Raw genomic sequence first — 21,119 nt, forward strand, 5'->3', positions numbered from 1 at the left:
CAAAAATTACGAGGCAGGCAATAAATGGACGTCAGAGCTGTAGGAATCATAAATGTGAGCAAAAAGTGACAAATGAAGACACAAAAACTGGATAAAAGATAACATTTTAAAAGAATAAATTTTGAACATCATCTATGCAAAGGATCTTGTTCATTTAATTGTGTTTAAATTATGTTTTGCACTCATGACACATGCCAGCTTGGCACAGCTGGAAAGCAAAGGCTTTATTTTAGTGATAAATGGTTTGGGGTCATGGTTTTCTGCAATTTCCTGGAGAAAAATGAAGAAAAGACCTCCTGGTCACCTGAGGAGGTGAAAATACTGAGGAGTATTTCATATATACTGGAAATACTGGGGCACCTGAAGAGGGGAAATAAAGTGTTGAGATGAAACAGTCCTTCTTTCCTTACAAAAGCGTTCCTCCCCATAGACACAGTAAGAGTGGGATAGTAATGAAGTATGCATTTTTGTCACTGCAATCCTTATTAATGCTTGAAATACTAAGATGCTTTAAAATGGTAAGTTAATTACATTTACGTTGTGCATTGCCTGTTCCAGGTATCGAGTCACCCTGCTCTTATATTTTACAGTTGTTTTCTGTGAGGTGCAGTCGCCCGGCCCTCCGGCTCTCGCTGCCTCAGGTGGGACCGCTCTCCATCTTGCCATGCCTCCCGAGGGAGCAGCCATCTTGCATACCGTACAGCTGGCGGCAGCCATGGCGGTGCGAAAGAGCGACGTGGGCGCAGCCATCTTGAGACCTCCCTCTCAGCTGACCTGCTCCGGCGGCCATTTTGGTAAAGGATAGTTGCAGCATCCAGGCTCCTTCCTCCCTTAAGCAAAATGGCGGCGGCGGCGGCGCATGCTCAGAGGGAGGCGGTGTTCTCCCCGCGGGTTGTTGTGGTGGGGGCGGGGAGCTGCGGCAGCCATGGGAGAAGCCGAGAAGTTTTACTATGTGTACAGCTGCGACCTGGACATCAACGTGCAGCTCAAGATGTGAGTGAGGGCGGACGGGGCTTGCAGTCACCCCTTGCCGCGCCGCGGGCGGCAGCGGATGTGTGGGAAGCGGCCCGGGTGCTGCCGGGCTGCGGGAGGCTGGGCCCGTTCCTCGGAGCTCCGCTGGGTCCCGAAGCCTGGCCGCGCTGGCTCCCGTCGCCGGCATCCAGATCTCCGCTGTGCGGAGCGGTGCTGTGGGGACAGGAGGCGGGGGGGGTGTCAGGAGGGCCAAGGGCTATAAGCTCTGCTCTGGCCGCTTTGCACTGGTCTTTGGCTTAGATCCGGCAGTGCTTTAAGGCAAGGGTTGCCTGTCAGCTCAGCGCTGTCTCTGGTACCCTCACCAGCTGCCGCGGCAGCTCACCGGTCAGCTTTAGAGTGAAGGGGTGCATTGGAGACACCCTTTCCTGCTTGTTTGCCTCACCCGTCAGCGTTAGGGCAGAAGGATACGCTGGTGACAGTTTCCTGCTTGTTTGCATGCTGCTTTGAAAGCAGGTTGCTCTTGTTTTTTTCCTTTGTAGGCAGATCTGGTGTGTTTCTCACCACGTAGGTGCTATGATCACATGCTGTGTTTCATAGAATCACAGGCTGGTTTGAGTTGGAAGGGACCTCAAAGCTCATCCAGTTCCAACACCTTCCACTAGACCGGGCTGCTCAATGCCCTCTCCTTTCACTGGTTCATTTTTGAAGTTAGGGCTTTTTCTGCATCACAGCAATTGGATGTTTACGTTTGTGTGGGAGGGACATGGCTGGCTCTAAATGTACTATACCCAGTGTAGTTACATTAAGGTATATTGCACTTTTGAAAGCTAACGTGGGAAAACTACTCGGGGCTTATTTAACTTCTGAATGGAAGATGATACCTGAATTCAGATGCGTGTGTCCTCTTTACTTATTCATTCTGCCAAACAAAAGTGTAGCTAGGACTTTGTGCATCAGAGTGAATGTCATCTTGGAATGTGCTCTGATAGATTCTTGAAAGAAACATGTTCATCTACTCTGAAAGTTTTTGTGGTACTAATAGATTTTTTTGTTTGCTGCTGGGAGATTGATGTTATCTATTGATCATAACTGTTGTATAATTGATGTTGTTACATATTTTCCCATCACCACCACATTTCTTTTTTGTTTTCACATGTGCATCCGCAGTCAGGTATTACATACTCATGATTGTTCTCATCATGGTATAGCTGAGGCCTGATAAATACCATCAGTGTGCTTTAACACTAGCATTCTACATTGTTGCAGGGCTTTAATCAGGCTTGATTTGGACTGTCTGCTAAGCTTTATTCTGTTATTAAATTGAGAGATGGCTGGCATCCAAAGCTATACTTTCACATCTCGTAGTGCTTTAAAAAAAGAGGCTGTTCTTAATTATGAGGTTTTTAGGGGGGTTATTTTGTGTGTTTATTTGTTTTTCCCCCAGTAGTATTTGGAGCACATGTAATATGATGCTTGTTTTGCTTTTAATAATAGCATCACATGCCATCTTGTTATTGCCTTACTTAAGGTCCTTCATTTGGTGCTTTCTGAGCATCTACAGGTTGTACTAGATAAGTTTATGCCCATTGAAAAGACAAACAAGTAATTCTTCCCTTTCCTGCCCTTCATCTTCCTGCTGCCCTGCTAAATCACTATAGCAATAAATTCTGTATTTATTCATCATTTCATAACCTGAGGTCCTCTCTGACATTAGGATTTTACTGCAGGCTAGTAATGAACAGCAAGGGTGGCCTCAATACTGAGTATCCTAAACTTAAGCAAAGGAAATAGAATAGGCTTTTTACTGTATATAAAATAAATTATTGTTTCTTTCTTTTTCCTTCCTGCTCCCACCCCAGAGGAAGTCTGGAAGGGAAAAGAGAACAGAAGAGTTACAAAGCTCTCTTAGAAGATCCAATGCTGAAGTTCTCGGGACTGTATCAAGAAACTTGCTCTGACTTGTACGTAACTTGTCAGGTGTTTGCAGAAGGGAAGCCTCTTGCTCTTCCAGTTAGAACTTCCTACAAGGCTTTTAGCACTAGGTGGAAGTAAGTGCCTGCCTTTCATTTCATATTCCTCTCAGTTACTGTGGCATCAAGTTATATAAATAGATACGTATGGGTTTTGTTTCTGTCAGAAAGATTAGTTTTCTGTTGTGTTCTGCAGGCAGCTTAAGTTTCTTCAAGTCTCTGTATGGTTATTAAGTATTACCATGACAGCACAAAATAACCTTTTTTGGTAACGGGTAAGTGAACTTGTGTGTTTGCGCATGGCTTACTTCTTAAATAACTTCTGAGGCCTGGACTGGCATATTGTCATACTGTTTACTGGACAGACTGATCTTTGGTACTTCGTCATCAAGCCAGAGTACTTTTTTCTTTGGGCTCTAGTTTTTTAAATATGCTCTGCCCTTAGAAATGCATATTCTAAGGAGAATCTGGGTTGTATAAACTCATAGATTAACCTGAATTCTAAAGCTTTATGATTAATCGCAGACTGTTTCCCTGCAGCTGGAATGAATGGCTGAAACTGCCGGTGAAGTACCCGGACTTGCCTCGCAATGCACAGGTGGCTCTGACCATCTGGGACGTATATGGACCTGGTAAAGCAGTTCCTGTGGGAGGAACAACAGTCTCGCTCTTTGGGAAATATGGGTATACTGCATTTTCTTTGGTACAGATTTGAAGCTCACATGTAGTGAGGTATCAGTGGTTACAAGAGGGTTTTTTTTTAAGCCAGGTTAACAGTTTCTCATTTGAAAAATCAGATACATAAATGATTTACTCTATTTTTTCATGAGTGTAACTTCACACATGCGACAGTATTGTAAAAAATAGTCTTCTCTTGCATAACACCAAAATTTAGGTTTTTTTTTTAAGGATGTGTAAGCTTGAATTTTAAGTAGCAAATGCTGAAGTCACTTAATATTTGCACTTTTGTAATATAAGGGTACCAGTACTGATTACTTAACATAGTTGGCTTGCAGGAATCTAGTTATAAATTTATTTTAAAATTTATTATTTATTTATAAATTTATTTATAATTTTTATTTATAAGGTATAAAATGTAACCCAGTAAATATGGAGTTTTCACAATTACTAATCCATTATCCTTTAGACAGTGGGTTTAGTAAATTTGTGGATGATAACAGTAGGATAGGAAGGATTACAGGTGTGCTGGAAGGTGAACAATACATCAGAAGAATCTTGACTAAGTGCAGAGGGGACTGAAAAAAACATAGGATGCAGTTTAAGGAAAAGTATGAGGTGCTTTTTGCATCAAACACAGAGTAGGGGGCAGCTGCCCAAATAGAATAAAAGATTTGTGGTTTAGAGTGAATCTTAAGTTTTGAAGGATTCGTCATCATGATGCTCTTGTGAAATGTGCAGACAATGTTGAATATATGAACACTTCTCAAGTGTGCACACTCAGGGGCAATGTTTCATACTCCTCCATACTCATCAGCTTGTCTGGCATATGTTCAGTTCTGTATAATTGACTTTAGGCAAATTGCTGGCTGCTGAGAGTCATTGAATGTTTAGCAAATAGGTGTGATGGAGAAGTAAAGACTAGTGAGGCTGAAGAAAAGACTGTAACAACACTTTTCTGGTGTGCAGGTAGTTTTGGAGCATGGGGAGAAGTATTTTTTTTGTCAGTTGATAAGAAGCAGTAAGGGTAAATTGAAGTGCAGGAAGAGTTTAGATTAGAATTAGGAAAGCTGTTCTAGTGATATTCAAATGCAGAAAGTGACTCTAGAGAGAGGTTGTATCTCTGTGCTTTGACAAAAAGATTAGCACTGTCTTTGGGCAGAAAATTAAACTTGATCGATTGTACTGTCACCCAAAGACTGCTGATAGTTTCTTAAACATTAGAGCATAGTTCCTGGAAAAAGATAAAAATTATGAATGAAATTTACCTTTACTTCCAGCATGTGGGGCCTGGGGATAGTAGATGGACAAGAAGCACTGAATAATTTTGGAATTCTGTATTTGCTTGTGAATGGAAATCTTTGTAGTAGTATTCCATAAAGCGATATGTAAAGTCAAGGTCAGATGGTCTTTCTGGTTGATATTTCTCATTTTTAATGGTTGACTTTTTAAAGTTGTATTTACCTGAAGTTGTTAGGTAGACAATTTCCAGTTGTTCTTACCTGAAGTTGAGTGAAGTGATCCACTTGGTTTCGTGAAGCAACTTTTAAGGTGAATCAGCACAAATAAGTAAGGAAAGGAGGGTTTTGCAGAGAAAAGATGTAGTCAGCTACCCTGCAAAGTTCTGTTCACTGCACAGTTTCAATTACCAATTTAATTTCCAGCACAGATGGAGAAAAATGGTCTTTTGAGGGTTGTGGAGTTTTTTTTTATGTTTTTTCTTTTTTTAATTTTTTAATTTTGTTTTTATTTGTCAGCTCAGAAGTCTCTTTTATAGCAGTCAACCTTCAAGTGAAACTTAGGTAGCTTTATAGTTGAATATTTTTGGAGATTGGCAGACCTAAAGTCAGTATTATAATTTGCAAGGCAAGAGAAATACTTTCTGCTTCATTACAAATAATAAAACTATGAAGGTCAAGCTCTGTCCTCAGTTTGCATTTATACCACTCCACTGGCTTCTGGAATTACCCATTTTTCTTCCACTTGCCAAATAACTTAGTTCAGACTTACTAATTTTCTCTTAAACTTCGTGCCAATAAAACTGAAGGCCATAGAGGGCACAAGGAGCAAGGCACTTTAGCAGTTCATTTAAATTATGCATGGCAGTGTGTGTTTCTAGGCTTGGCAAAGGAAGTTACTTCATTTTCTTGCAGCTGCTGCTGTACTTTGATTCCTGACAGGTGTGTTATTTTGAATGTACTGAAGAGATTCTGCTTTTTTGTTCCTGCAGTATGTTTCGTCAGGGAATGCATGATTTGAAAGTCTGGCCCAATGTAGAAGCTGATGGCTCAGAGCCCACCAAAACTCCTGGGAGAACCAGCAGCACAGTCTCTGAAGATCAGATGAGCCGTTTGGCTAAGGTAATGGTATAGCAAATAAACTTCATGGTATATGTGAAGAACTTGCACTTTCCTTAGAGTGGAATGTATACAGGCTTCTCATGTTGTTTTTTCATGTGAAAGCTATCTTCCTTTGATTAGGTACTTCACAGGATTTATAAAAGTGAGTAAGCTAGATCATGCTCATTGGCTTCTGCAGTTTTTTTTTTTTAAAGGGGACATATAAATACCTTTTCATATAAGTAGCGTACTGTTATAACAACTTAACATCCTAATTCTTTGTAAAATGAAACTGTGATCATGCATTGAAGATGCTGGAAGCCAAAATTCCATCAGGTTCAGTAAGAGCAGTGCATAACAATAACTTGTGAGGACTAGTTTCTTTCAGTAGCACTTATTTAGATTTAAGGCTCTCTAGTGTAGTGTTCAGATGTGTATGACATTAGAAAGATACCTCTGCATTAGAAAGAATTTGAGTAAAATTGCAGAAATTAACCAAAGCTTAATTTATTTAAGTTATGAATACATGTGTGTATTAGGATTTTCTTCTCCCAGCTTGATGGCAAGAGTGTATTTTTGCCATCAGAACTACTTCTGCAGTTGATCAGTGGATGTGAGTTCTTAAGCTGTTTTACTCACTGAATTCTCTCATTTTTCAAGTAAGCTTACTCCAAGCTTGCCAAATCACTCTATAATAATTGTTAACCCACTTAGTGTACTTTCTACTTGATCTTGGCCTCCTAGTTTCCACCTTTGTGCAACTCCTAGTGAAAAATAAGTCCAGTGACTTAAATATGTTCATTTTCTTCTGTAGATGTTTATCACAGTAATTAACTTTCATTTAAGTTCTAGTCCACCTTTAATTTATAATGAAAATCTTATTTAAAGCTTTCTGCTAGTCATGGTGCCCCATTTCTTGACAGAAACAGAATAAATCCTCTCTAGCCTAAGGAAGCACTGTAGACAGACACTAAATACTAAGGCTTGTTTATAAGTCATCACATGGTTACATGATGTAGGCAGTGAGTTTCCAGGAAGGGAGAGTGTAAGCCTCCCATTTCATGTTTGTTCTGTTATGCAAACGTGACCATACCATACCAGTGTTGCCTTTCTCCTCTTTCCTTCATTCCCTTATGCTTCCTAGCTCAAGTAATACAAATAATGCAGAGTATTTCAGTCATAAAATACCTTGGTCTGTTCTAGCCTCTTCTTTTGGCATATGGGAGGTGAAGACTCAAAGCCTTTGAGGAAAAGGAGGGAATTCTTTCACATCCCAAATGAGAATTCTAGCTAATGGCTCATAACATCACTGCTTGCATTCGTCTCCTCTGAAAGCTGTTTTTGGGAGATTCTTATTTCTGAAAGATGAGGGTATTTTCAGTGGTATTTTGTTGTATTTCTATATAAAACCATTTTGCCATCAGACGGTAGCAAAGTGGATAGGGTTTGTGGGCAGTGTGTCTGTGAGAGCTTTTATTTGCACAGCTGTTTACTCAGCAGATGAGGTTCTTGTGATGTATCATTCTTAAGTAGCCTTTGTTTAAGCACAGTCAGCTTATCAATTACTGAATGCCTTCTGATGTTACTGTATGTGATAGTATATTTAAATATAAGTAAAAGGAGTAGGTCTAATTAAAACAAGATGAGTTTGAGTGGGCTTTGTTATTCTTGTTTTTTGGGTTTTGGTTTTTTTTTTTTCCTGTTTATTGGACAGGCATTATTTAGAAGTGTCGTGCATTTGATCGATGTCTAATACCAGAGGCCAAATTAGATTCTTATGGATAATAAGTAACTTCTGACAAGAGCTTGCTGAGGGACCTTTTCTCCATCTGAAAATTCACTTTTTATTCTCTTGGCATACTTCTGAATTTTTGTGTGTGTGGTATTTCTTATTGTAAAGAATTTGTATAAAATGGGTGACTGGCTGCGGGAGGAGTTTCATCCTTTTACCTGAATAACTGATGCTGTGGCAAGTTGCATTTCATGTTGAGGTGCCATATGGTTCTGCTTTTACTTGTAAAATTGCTGCTGAAAAAGCCATGGCTTTGTATACTGGAGGTCATTTTTCCTGTACTAAGGTATATTAATGGAAAGAGTGGGGAATACATTAGCACGCTCAAATATTAATAACATTAAGAAGTTTCTCCCGTGAGTGATGTGGTAATCTACTTAAAAATACTCTGAAGTTCTTTTTGATCTGTTCCCTTCTTCACACCTTCTGCTGGCTGGATGAAATTAGGTAATAACAATGGTGGGATAGTATCTAAACGGATACCTTTTACTTAGTGGCAGATGATGAATGCTTCTTTCCCTGAAGGGAGTGCGCTAGCATCTTTCTTATTTTGAGCTTAAATGTTAATCAAAGGGAATGTTTTTTTTTTTATGTGTATACGTACATGCACATATGCCTTCACATCTTCTGGGTCTCATATGCAGGCCTTATGAGTTAACAGTATTATGATACTTTTCCTCTCTGTAAGGGAAGTTTGCAGGTTTAAGAGGTTAATATTTTCCTCTAAAACATACAAAATTACTTTTGTCTTTGTTCTCTAGTGCAGCAAACAGGAAAATGAACAAAGAGTTGTGACCGTTTTTCCCCAGGCTTTGATATCCTAAATTTTTGTATCAATGCTGGATGTGAATATGTAGTATTCTGTAAAATACAGAATTCTACATTAGAATGTATAAGTCGTATTCTGAAAATTTTGATCCACTGGTTTAAGGTGATGGAAATAAAGAGGGCTGTCTTCAGTAGGAAAAAGTGTTTTCATTAAATAAAAAAGAGTAGGGAGTAATTTAGAAATGGCTAAAATGACATGTAAAGGTAAGGAATTCCTTCATTACTGAGTAAGATCTTTTCTGTGAAGTAGGTAGGATGTTTGTGAATGCGTTGCGTACAACTGGTCTGCATGCTGCTGTTTCTCTACCACGGAAATGCATTTTAGTCACATAAGAGGCAAAGGCCAAGTCTTGCCTTATGCTTTTAGTTCAGCCCTGGCGCATTCTGTCTGAAATACTGCAGGTAGAATTTGTTGAACTGGCTGCAGAATATAACATAAGAGAGCAAAAAAATTGGTATTGTATTATGTTCCTGTTTACAGTGCTGCTGATCAGTTGAAACAAGGCAAAGAGTATGTTTGTGTGCTTTGATTACATCCAGCATCCTGAAATATTATTAAGGATTATACTTTGTCACCTCTGCCCTTCCCTTTCCTTTTGTCCTGTTTAGTTTATGAAATTTATAGCAGCTCAGATTAGCTGTCCCTGTGTTTACTGGAGACAAAAGAAATGAGAAGAGCTTCTGTTGTATACTGAACAGCGTTCATTAATTCTTAGAAGCTTCAGTGGTCTTCCAAAGTTTGCATCAAAATCTTACTGCTTCTGCCAAGCTATACTATGGTCTACAGCTTAAAGAAATGCTATGTAAATCAGCTGCTTTAAGCAAACATAATCCTCATGGGACTATGTTTTGTGTTTCATGGAATGAGGTCAGAACAAAGGGTATCGAATGCTTATGCCTAATTTACTGTTTTGTGCTTCTTGAAATGGCCAGTTTCTAGCAAATCTTTAGTTTAAAAACAGCAAACCAGGATTTTCCTCTGAGCTGACTTTGGCTTGGTTTTCCTTCCCAGCAGCTTTGACTGCTTTATAAATTGTGACTGCTTTTGATTAGTACTTTACTTCACTTTTACTTGAGGATTAATAGTCAGTGGAAAATTTTAAACCTTATCTCTGGTAGAAACCAACTTAGTAGGAACCAAGAATCAGAAAAGATTAATTAGGTAACATGTTTGTGAAATGAGGAAGTACTGGCATTCATTGTCTTGCTTGTTTTCATGAGTAATCAGCCTTAAAATGTAATTCAGATCTTGAGTGGGTACAGAGGCCATAGTGTGGGCTGTAGTTTATTCCACCTTCTTCTGACCTAAACTGGTTGCAAGGAAACTAATTGGGAGTTTTGTTTCCTGTGTGAAGATAGGAACCAGTATCCAAAGTGTTGTTAGACCATAAATCCAAATTAAACTCTGGGGAGGTGAATGAAAGAGGAAAAACCCACAAACATCACAGTGAACTTGTCTTAAACACCAAGAAGTCACCATGGAAAGTGAACTAGCAAGATGGCCTTGATATGTTGAGTATGAAGGGACAAGTGATCAAGGATAAATCCTTACCATCAGTTCAACTGATACAAGAACACCTGCAGACAGACTGCAGAACACTGAAATTTCATTAGTGGTTTTAATTGCTATTTACAGTCTTTTAAAGACTAGACAATTTTTCATCTGTTGTGTCAGCATTTATTCTAAGGGTTGTAAAAAACTATCTGATTCTGGAGTGTTTCTGAAGCTTGGCTTGTCAGTTTATCAGGATCTGTACCTGAACATGAGGTCGATGGTCTTTGCAGAGTACATCATGATGGGGCTAGTATTTGGCCTAGGTCATCCTTGGTTTGTATTACTACTTGTGCCTGTACTGCTAAGACATCAGTTTACTGGGGATTTGATTGATAATAATTGATGAAAACTCCTAACCTTTTTTCTTTATTCACAGTGATGTTTTTGTTTGTAGTGCTGAGCTGCTAAAAGTGTAGTGCAGGTTTCTGACAAACAGTGCAACTTAGACAACTCCCAGTATATGGCAACTCTTAAATCTTCTCTGTCTCTTTGTTTTGGTAGTAACCTCATCTGTAGTTCTGAATAGAAGAAGTAGTCTGCTGTTGTGCTCTCCTGCATACAATACCTTTGTTCATGTGCTCTCCTGTATTGCCTGTCACCTTGCTGGGCAGCTGGGACATGTCAGTCAGTGTGACTGTTCAAATTTAAATGCTTATGGGTGGGCAAGTTGACCACTGATGAAGTTTACTTGTAACCCTGCCCTTAATAGGAATAGTTTTGAGGGACTTTTCAGTGGGCATTTTCTAGACGGGTTTTGATTTCTTTGAAACATGTAAAAACGAGATGTTTTCCAGTCCCTTTGCATCTCTTCTTGCATACTGCCAGGAATAACTCATGCTTTGAGGAACCCCTGTGATTTCTTTGGAGCTGAAAAGATGATTGTTGTTTGTATTTGTGTGGACTTCTGATGAGTTTGTGAAAAACTGTTGTGTGTAAATGCGTCTGAAACAATAGGCAGTATGACTGCTATCTTTACTTCCTTTTTCTGTTATCTCTCTTCCTCATAACTCTTTACTGCTAGGTAGTCCTTTAAACAATGCAACTTCCGTGCTATTTCTGCAGCAATATGTAGATGTAGGAGTAAATCTTGAACTACTTTTCAGATGACTGAAGTGAAATGGGGAACAGGTTCTCTGTGACTTCCTTTGAGTCTTCAGCTGACATTTTGTGATGTGTAACTCCCAGTCTGAAAACTTGTTTAGAGGCAAGGCTAAAGGGCAGAATGACACAATTTGGCTGTTTTTTTAAGTATCTTTTTTTTTTTATGGTTTGGCTTTGTAAGTTTTACTATGTCAAATGTTGTAACACAAAAAATGAAATATGTTACTTTGCTTAAAAACCAGGTTCCTGTTTCAGTGTGTTCAGAATGCAAAGGTGGTGTGCTTGGAGTGTGATTTGGTTATCACCGTGATTGGTGTTTTAGATAGTAGAATTATTTTCATGGCATGGCTTAGCCATTTATAGTGATCCACTGTGTGTCCCCTGTACAAGCATTTTTTCCAATTCCTTTATTTTTTCCCCTTCCTTTATTTTCCCCCTTGATTTCATGTTAGTGTCCCTATTAAATTATAATTTTTATGCTCTGTTTTTTTTCCTTGCTCTGAGCCTTTTAATTGTGTTTTTCATGTAGCTCACCAAGTCCCATCGGCAAGGTCACATGGTGAAAGTGGACTGGTTGGACAGACTGACCTTTAGAGAAATAGAAATGATTAATGAGGTAGGTACATCAATTTTTTTTGATCTTGCTGATATGGAACCTTTGCTTAGGATATTGAACTTGAAATGCTTTTCCTACTTTTCTTCAGCCGTCTGTATACGATAAAGGAAAATAATTCTTTGAAGCTTCTAAAGTTGATTTTACTTGGGCAGTAATGAAAATTGTAGAATCATAGAATGGTTTGTGTTGGAAGGCACCTGCAAAGCTCATCTAGTTCAAACCCCCAGCACTGAGCAGGACATCTTCAACTAGATCAGGTTGCTCAGAGCCACAGTTTTGTTGGTTTTGGGTTTTTTTTTAAATATTCATTCAAGACCTGAATGAGGTGTTAACCCTCATTAGGCAAAATCACCCCCTAAACATTTAACTAATTATACTCATCTTGCACAACAGAACTCTTATTTCTGCTTTGTGCTCTTGAGATTTAGTTGCCTCAATTATAATTAGACCTCTGGGAATCAGGTTATTTTTGAACTTAATTTTTTATAAACCCTCAGAACTCAGCCTATCTTTTTTTTGTTGTTTTTTTTTTCCTCTTCCATTTTTATTTCCTTTTTTCTCCCCTTCTGTTCAGAAAACTAAAAATTAATTGATTCCTAGTGCTGTATCTGAAATGCAGAACCACTTTTTGCTGGAAAGTCAATCCATTATTAAGGCATAAAACAAACTTGATTTGCTCAATATTAAAGGAAATGCTTGTTTTCGTTGTTAATAGTACATTCCTGGTGGTGGTTGTGTATAACTTCTTTCTTGTTTTGCACCTAAATTTTAAAATGCTGAGCCCTTTTTCTAGGCAAAGGGTTTCAAAAACGCATACGTTGGCAAATCTTCCTCTGAAAGTGAATGAGTTGAAAATCTTAATCTTCTAACACGAGTTTAATTTGTCTCTTTCATGGTGTTACCTAAACCGTTCTGGTATTTCGTCTTCTGATTTTTGACCTTTATACACATAATTGTGTGTAATGATTTTTTAAATCACACACAAAACCCCCAGCTGTCATCTGGTTATTCTTCATTGCCTTCTTTCAAACCTTCAGTCTACAGCCACAAGTTGCTGATGAAAACAGTGTGGTTTTATCTGTTACATATGGATATGTATCATGAAGTAGAAATATAAGGAAGTAAGAATGTCAGGAAGAAGGTGATGTGGTCTGAAGTAGTAGCAGTTATTCAACAACTGATAATCTAATTAATCAGTTATAGCACAAAGGAAGTAGGGTAATAGCTGTGCTGAGGACACTGAAGATTGATGCACTTTAATACATGATACACACCTGTGTTGGTTCTCTTCTCAGAGGGAAAAGCGAAGTTCTAATTTTATGTACCTGATGATTGAATTCCGTTGCGTCAAGTGTGATGATAAAGAATATGGAATAGTTTACTACGAAAAGGTATGCGCCTTGCAGGCTTTATGGTCGTCTTTAAAAAGCAGCATATGCATCTAAAATGGATGGGTTTTTCTGCTGAGGTGAAATATTCCTCTGCAGGATGGTGGCAGACAGCTGTCACTGGCAACTGTTTGTGTGCATACAAATCAAATAGTATAGATGTAACAAGATTGCAGAAGTGAATCATTCATGTAATACAGTTCAAGATCACAGAATTTAATAAGTGTGAGTGATTAAAAACTTTTTGATTTATGGCTCTTTCGGTTATCCAGCAGTACTTTTGGAGTAGCTGTACGTAAAATTATGTCTTGTATCAGGAAGAAATGTACCTGTATTGATTGGTAACTTTATAAAAAATAAGTTATTAAAACTTTGCACAGGAGCTGTGCTCTAAAATGAACAGATTTAAAAGTTTAGCCTTTCATGCTGAAAACGCTTTGGAAGTAAAGTAAAAGACTCGGTTGTAATGTCTTGCATTTTCATGTTAACAAAACAAATCTCCAAAGCAGTGCCTTTATTGGTTTTTATGAGTTCAGCTTTAATGGAATGAAGGATTAACACTGAGCTTAACAGAGATCAGTGTGGCATTACTGGTACTTTTATGGACCTGTGTATTGTGGAAAGATCCACTGAAATAGAAGAAGCAGTAAATCTGTAGTCAGGTTAAAAATAAGAATAAAATTGTCAGCGATTGTCTTTAAAAAATTCAGCATGTATTGATTCCTAAGAATTCAGAAAGTGCAACTTTATGGGAAAGAGAAGGTAGAAAAAGAGACTTGAGACCTGTTGAGGTCAGAGGCACTAACTTTATGAGGCATCCATTTTGAGAATGTTAAAAAATCTCAGTACACATTATATTAATGGAACAGAAGATGGATTACAGTTATTACTGTGTATGTGACAACATTGACAGTTGATCTGGACAAAAGAACTCTGATTTAACTGAAGATTCTTTATGAAGGTACTGAAAATACAAATGCAAATTTATAATAAATGCAAAAAGCAGGATTCTGCAGAAAGCATGATTCCACAAAAAGTTCTAAGAAGGCACAGAGCAGAATTTGCCTCGGCTGTTTGATCTGTTGCATGTTAAAGCTTGTGAATGTTTGAAAAAAGAACTGTTTAAATGCTGTTAATCTAGCTTTTTGAATTAATGTGTCACTGAACAACAGTAATCTTAGAATTTATTTTAACAGAGATGCCACGATAAAAGAAGCTGTTGAGATTGTATTTCAAATTGCTATAAGTAATAATGAAAATGAGTGGCTGTTTGAGATTTTCCAGGCCTTTGTAAGAGCTGTCTCTTGCAGACATGATATAAAAATAATGCATGTGGACGTCCACACTCCATCCATGTGTCCCCTATAGTGGTAGCTGCAGTTGTAATGCTACTGGAGGAAGTAGTAGTTCCACGTGGCACTTGGTGTCTCCTCTCACAATGTGAGGCAAATGTACCCAATATGTTTTGAGGGGGGGAGAATCGTGTAAGTGTGCTTCTGTTTTGATTTGGGATTTTTTCATTAATTTCTTAAGTTTGAGGTGGGATTTTTTTGTTGTTTTTTTTTCCTGGATACTGGTAATTTTGGTGAAAAAGTGCCTTAGGGAGATGTCTAGGTTAACTCTAGCCTTTTTTTATGTGGACTGTAGTTGACAATGAGACCTCTCCCCACCTTTCCAAGTCTTTGTTTTTAGAGTAGTTTCATAGTGCTTCTAGACACTTATCCCAGAACCAGCTATTGTGGAGGATATTGCTATTACAGAGCTTGTGTTATAAATCATAATGAAGCCTACAATGTGTTAGGTTCCTCCATGAAACAAAATAAAGTTGTTTACTTATGTGGAAATCAGAGAAATATGTGCCTGGAGAGTATAATAGGATATGGTCAAAATATCAAACCACTTTACTGACCACTAGCTTTTTACATTAGAAGGTGCTGAACTTCCGACAGGTGCAGACTCGTAAGTGTGGCTAGTGAGGGGCTTTATGTTGTATTGGCTCTTTTATAGTTGAATGGGACAATCCTGAAAATGATTTCTTTCCCTTGCCTTCAGAAACATACTACTATAGATGAATTATTCCTGATTTACACATGCAACTTCTTTTGTCATCATTATGGTTTTTCAGACATGCAAGGTGTAGGAAAGAAGATTCAGACTTCAAGCATGCATCTTTCTTTCAGGAGATGCTTCTGAAGCATGTTAAAAGTGTATGGAAGAAAATAACTGTGAATTGGCTGCTCTTGTGGAAATAAAGTCATTGAATGTGCTGTAGCAGATGTTAAAGCTATAACTAACTGCAGTTTGAGGGATTTGTTGTTATGAAGTAGCTTTTCAGCAAGTTCTTGACCCTTTTCTGGCAGCAGTAGGAAACGGTACATAAATTAGTGCCTATCTTCTCAGTTCTGTCATGCTTCAATTACGTATCTGGCATCACCAATCCAGTATATTGAGCCTAATGAAAGCAGGTTCTGTTGTCACCTGCCTGTGACCGATAGTCGAAGTGGAGATTACTTGTCACAGTTTTGTTGATAAATTTGTTTTCAAGTGTTTATGAAGAACTAGCCTGTTAAACAGTGGCTGATAGAATTTGAGATTCTTTGGCTCCACATTCAATTACAATGAAGTGAAGTGGCAGTGGCTCTTTCCATGTTCTCTGTTAGCTTAATTTTAATACAGCATTCAAGACATGAAGGATAGCATTCTGCTAGTATCGAGAACATTGCTTCTAATGCTCCATTTAGACAAAAACCTGTGTCATTTTCCAGGTGCAAATAACACCTGCATTTATCAATAATGTGATTTTGTGCAGATTTCAAGGGAAACCTTTGTTTGAATAGATATATCGGTTGCACTGCAAGTTTATTTAAAAAGTTGGTAGTCTAATTACTAGAGTCTTTTTTCATGGCTTGAAAGAAAATGTAATGTCTGCAGCATTGGGTGTTCATTTACTTTTTCTGGGGAAGGAGTTGGATGCCGTTTGCATTACTTGAAACGGTATTTTGACTAAAGAATAAGATATATAGAACCTCCTTGTTAATTGATATTCTGAAACTGATTTTCAGGAAAGTGCAGAACCATCTTACTGGGTCAGAAAATTTTTCTGAATTTCTTAAATGGACTGTATTATTTGTATAAGTCACACACACTGGTCGTAATGTGGTGAAATAACTCTAGAGCTCTGTGACATAGTACTTTAAAGCCAGTTAATGCTGTTTAGTATGGATGTTGTTGTTTCCCAGTGACAAAATCACATCTCAAGTTATTGCTGTGTTAGCAAGTAGTGCAGCCAAGAGGAGAAGATTTACAGAATGAAAAGGTTACTGAAGGCCCTCTAGCTTAGCACTAGCTTTAGTTAAGTCACACCCAGCCACACCTACAGGTTGGGCAGAGAAGAGATTCAGAGCAGCCCTGTGGAGAAGGACTTGAGGGTGTTGGCTGATGAGAAAATGAACATGAACCGGCTTCAGTGTGCGCTCACAGCCCAAAAAGCCAACCGTATCCTGGGCTGCATCAAAAGGAGTGTGACCAGCGGGTCAAAGGAGGTGATCCTGCCCCTCTACTCTGCTCTTGTGAGACCTCACTTGGAGTATTGTGTGCAGTTCTGGTGTCCTCAACATAAAAAGGACATGGAACTGTTGGAACAAGTCCAGAGGAGGGCCACGAGGATGATCATGGGACTGGAGCACCTCCCATATGAAGATAGGCTGAGGAAGTTGGAGCTGTTCAGCCTGGAGAAGAGAAGCTGCGTGGAGACCTCATAGCAGCCTTCCAGTATCTGAAGGGGGCCTACAGGGATGCTGGGGAGGGACTGTTCATTAGGGACTGTAGTGATAGGACAAGGTGTAACGGGTTAAAACTTAAACAGGGGAAGTTTAGATTGGATATAAGGAAGAAGTTCTTTACTGTAAGGGTGGTGAGGCACTGGAATGGGTTGCCCAGGAGGTTGTGAATGCTCCATTCCTGGCAGTGTTAAAGGCTAGGTTGTAGAGAGCCTTTGGTGACGTGGTTTAGTGTGAGGTGTCCCTGCCCATGGCAGGCGGGTTGGAACTAGATGATCTTGAGGTTCTTTCCAACCCTAACTATTCTGTGATTCTAAGTCCCATTTGCTGAATGACTGTTAGCAGTTGGAGGTTATTATGTATTTCTAAAACTTTCATGATGTGAACGAAAACTCACTGCATGGTGATGATCAGGAGAGACACTTCAACAGCACATAGTTGATCAAATTCAAGTGCTAATTTAGAGTTGACGCTCAGGCACTGGTATGAGTTAGTAAGTTTGTGTGGTCATGGTCACAATTATCCATGTCATGATCTCCTAAGTATGACAGAGAATTAGAGCTGCATATTAATCTAATTGGAAGGGAAGTTAAACAACTGACGTCCTTCACAGGCAAACTAATGGCATTGTGTCTTCTTGAGGATTTCATTAAATAGTCCATTCTAAAAATGTTGAGTCCTGCATTGACTTGTCCCACGAGTGCTTGCTCTAGCCCCTGCAGCATCTCTGTGGCCTCCTCTGGACTTGCTCCAACAGCTCCACCTCCCTCTTGTGCTGTTGCTCCAGGGCTGGACCAGAACTGGCAAAGGGGTGGGGGGATGGTTCTCCTCGGAGCACCTCAGCTGCATCTCAGGCTGGGGGAATGCAGCCCAGCACACAAAGGGGCTCTGGGCTTAAGTGTCTCATCACCCAACACCCCCAAGTCCTTCTGCTCAGGGCTGCTCTCAGTCCATTCTCCCCACAGGCTGTATTTGTGCTTTGGATTGCCCCAACCAGATGCAGCATCTTGCACTTGGCCTGGTTGAACGCAATGAGGTTTGCACGTTCTATACAATTACATCAGAGCTAAGTTTGTTATTTGGGCAGTGTAGTTTTAAAATGGGGAAACTGTAAGCTAATGCCCTCTCTGTCCTCTTCAGTGTTTGTATGGATACCCATTTTAAAGACTGATAGGAAAAGCATGTTCTGGCAGCCACAGCCAGATTTTATGCATATTTCCCTTAAACAGGAGGGTTGTGAGTGTAGTTTCCGTCATTATTTGACTGTAAAATTTTTACTTCAGGAGGGCATAGCACACTAGTAAATGTAATAGGAGTGTCTTCCTGAATATGCATTTTAATAATAAGAGATCTTTAGCTGTAGGCAGCAACACAAAATTTATGTAGAAAGAAAAATTCTGGCAATTTTAACTCCTGTGTCCCATTGGTGATGAATGATTCTTTTCTGTCCCTTAATACAAGCTGCTTACTTCTTTGAAAGTTACTTCTGAAAAGTATAAAAGGAAAGCCATCCCAGGAGGCATATGTGATTGGAAAAGCAATAGGGAGAAAAAAGGAGTATGGGGGTAGAAGCAAACCTGAGTAAATTACCTCAAACTTATATTTTTGTAGGAAATGTCGGTAAGCTTTATTCTGAAGTGGAATTTTCTCCAAAATAAGAGAGAACAGACTAAGTATAAATACAGCATAGCACATACTGCGCTGGTGTTGTCATGTTGCTTTTCTGTTCTGCTGTTTTTATACTGTTTTTAAATGAAATATTCTTCCGTAGATGGTGTCAATTAATGCTGAATTACGCTTCTGAGGTAAAAAAAAAGGAGCAAAACCAAACTGCTGCGTGTGACTGGAAGATGGAAACAGAGTTGCTCTTTTGTCATGTGTCAGGCTTTGTATTTTTTCCTTCTGCCTGGTTCAAACAGGAAACATACAGCTTCTCCCTTTCTCTGTACAGCAGCAGATTAGACTTGCCTAAGGGAAACCTGTGGGCTTCTGTCATAGTGCTGCAAAGCAGCAGAGCTTGACTTTCTAGAGGAGACTATCATGCTCTATGTGGAGCCCATGTTGGAGAGACACACATTTGCATGATAATTGCATGATGATTCCTTCACTCATCTATGTGTCAGCATGGTGGCAAGTTGCCAAACTGTGTCTCCTCGGATGAACTTTCATCTGTCTTGCCACATTATTTACCATCTGACAAAAACTAACAAGAAAAAGAATCAGTTTCTTATTTTCTGTTCTCCCCTCTGTAACAGTCAAAACTCAGCAAGGTGCAGTTGCACCATTCTTTCACTGTCATATACTTTACAATGAAGTAATATGTCATGTTCAGGGTTTTTTCCTAGAACTTGAGATGTTTAATATGTCTGTAACCGTTTGTTATTCAGGACGGTGATGAGTTGTCTCCAATTTTAACAAATTCTGAGATTGTTAAGATTCCAGATCCCCAGATGTCAATGGTAAGTATGCTCCATGTAATACAATCTGTATTGTAATATTTTGCTAGTTTCAAAAACTTGCCTGTATTGCTGTCTTCAAGTATTTTAAAACTCCAGTGGAAAGATGTATTTGACCAGTTAAGAAATATCATTGAGTTTGACTTTTTCTATTTAATTTTTTTTTTCTGCTGCTGCTAGATTAAAATACAAGAATTAATTAAATGCTTATGTTTATCTTCTCCTTCCCATACCTAATGTGCTTGCTTCTGAGGAAAGCAGAGAAAGGGGGATTGTTGGCAAAAGAGGTCAGAGGGTGGGTATATAGGGAGCTGAAGAAAAGAAACTTAGAGGATGGTGTAGTAAGTCTTGGTCACTTTGTCTGTTAAAATATTTTCTCCCTATACTCTCTTGTATGTTGTCTTTTGTGTAGACAGTGCCTAAGTACAGTTCTAGAAAAGATTTCCATTATTGTGGATGCCAATTCAGTGGGACTGGTATTGGCAGCTTTGGGAACCTTAATGTAAGTGGGATTCTACTGGCAACACTGTTTGAGCACTGTGTAATCTAACACTGCAAGAGCAAGTCTTGACAATGCTGAAAACTGCCTTGGCTGCTGAAGTCTCGTTGGCACTGTGGCTCCTCTTGTGGCTCCTACTGTTGCTAACATGGTATTAACAGTGGGAAAACTTTTTGAGGCGTTTTTCTTGCATACAAAGCTTTATAGTGCAAACTTCCTAAAAACTGTCAGTGGCTAGCAGGTTTGAGTGCTGTTGAAATCACAGATGTGTTAACTGAAACGCTTAAATTTTGCAGCAGTTCTCCAAAAGACAAGGTTTGTAAATTGTGTGAAGTAAAAAAAAAAAAACAAACCCCAAAACAAAAGCCTCAAAGTCCCCAACAACCCTCCACATGTTATTGACAGAGTTTCTCTACAGCAACAAAACAAAAAATCCAGAAGACTCTGTAGTTTTAGGTGTGAATTTTAATTACTATGCATTATTCAAGATACTGGTGAATCTTTGCTAGCTGGTTTTATTTCAGTACTGATTTTCCTCTGGAGTTTAAGTTGTTATAAATACTGACTTACCTTCTGCATTTAGGAGAACTTAGTAGAAAGCAAACATCACAAGCTTGCTCGAAGTTTAAGAAGTGGACCTTCTGATCATGATCTGAAGCCTAATGCAGCTACACGAGATCAGCTCAATGTAAGTCAGTCATGTGATGGCTAAATTGAGTTTTGTTAGGTAAGTTGGTATTAATTTATGATAGCAGTTTAAGGAAAATACAGTCTGTTTTAGTTGATAGAAAGTTATTAATGAAGAAATGTTAAGTGCATCTTAAAAGTAGTTAGATGAATCCAGCTCAGAAAGGAGCAGAAGGTACATGCTCATTTTTTTGGAAAACAGTTTAGGAGGCATAAGAATGCTTATTGTGCACATCTCATGAAAGTGTTAATGGTCTTAGAGTAACTGTATTTGCCTACACTGCCAGTTTAATCAACTGCACAACTGAGGAGCATCATCATGATAGCATGCAGACATTGTGTTGTTGGAAAGCCTTTTTTTTCCCCAATTATTTTTGTGTGTTTTCAGTGTTGTGCTTTGTCACTGTGTAATCTTTTACCTTGTTAATTGTATCTGTTAATGTTTTTAAACTGACTTTC

At 38.9% G+C, this 21,119-nt stretch overlaps 1 protein-coding gene across 7 annotated transcripts in view; it reads left to right on the forward strand.

Annotated features, from left to right (window-relative positions):
• Positions 1-671: 671 nt before the first annotated feature.
• Positions 672-21,119, forward strand: part of PIK3C3 (phosphatidylinositol 3-kinase catalytic subunit type 3) — a 72,235-nt gene continuing 51,787 nt past the window's right edge. For 4 of the 7 annotated variants that reach the window (XM_062613388.1, XM_062613383.1, XM_062613390.1 and 1 more), the window contains exons 1-9: positions 860-993; positions 2,832-3,020; positions 3,483-3,626; positions 5,851-5,980; positions 11,765-11,851; positions 13,147-13,242; positions 19,406-19,477; positions 19,887-19,976; positions 20,557-20,661. In XM_062613388.1, the coding sequence (XP_062469372.1) occupies positions 860-993; positions 2,832-3,020; positions 3,483-3,626; positions 5,851-5,980; positions 11,765-11,851; positions 13,147-13,242; positions 19,406-19,477; positions 19,887-19,976; positions 20,557-20,661 (1,047 nt within the window). Of the gene's footprint in view, positions 795-859; positions 994-1,234; positions 1,377-2,831; positions 3,021-3,482; positions 3,627-5,850; positions 5,981-11,764; positions 11,852-13,146; positions 13,243-19,405; positions 19,478-19,886; positions 19,977-20,556; positions 20,662-21,119 lie in introns of those variants that run through there. The other 3 variants (XM_062613386.1, XM_062613385.1, XM_062613384.1) reach the window with 3 other exon arrangements.

Source organism: Pezoporus occidentalis, unplaced genomic scaffold (assembly GCF_034315485.1).
Source record: "Pezoporus occidentalis ecotype Australia unplaced genomic scaffold, CSIRO_AGI_Poc_V1 ctg166, whole genome shotgun sequence".
In the NCBI taxonomy this organism is placed as follows: domain Eukaryota; kingdom Metazoa; phylum Chordata; class Aves; order Psittaciformes; family Psittacidae; genus Pezoporus; species Pezoporus occidentalis.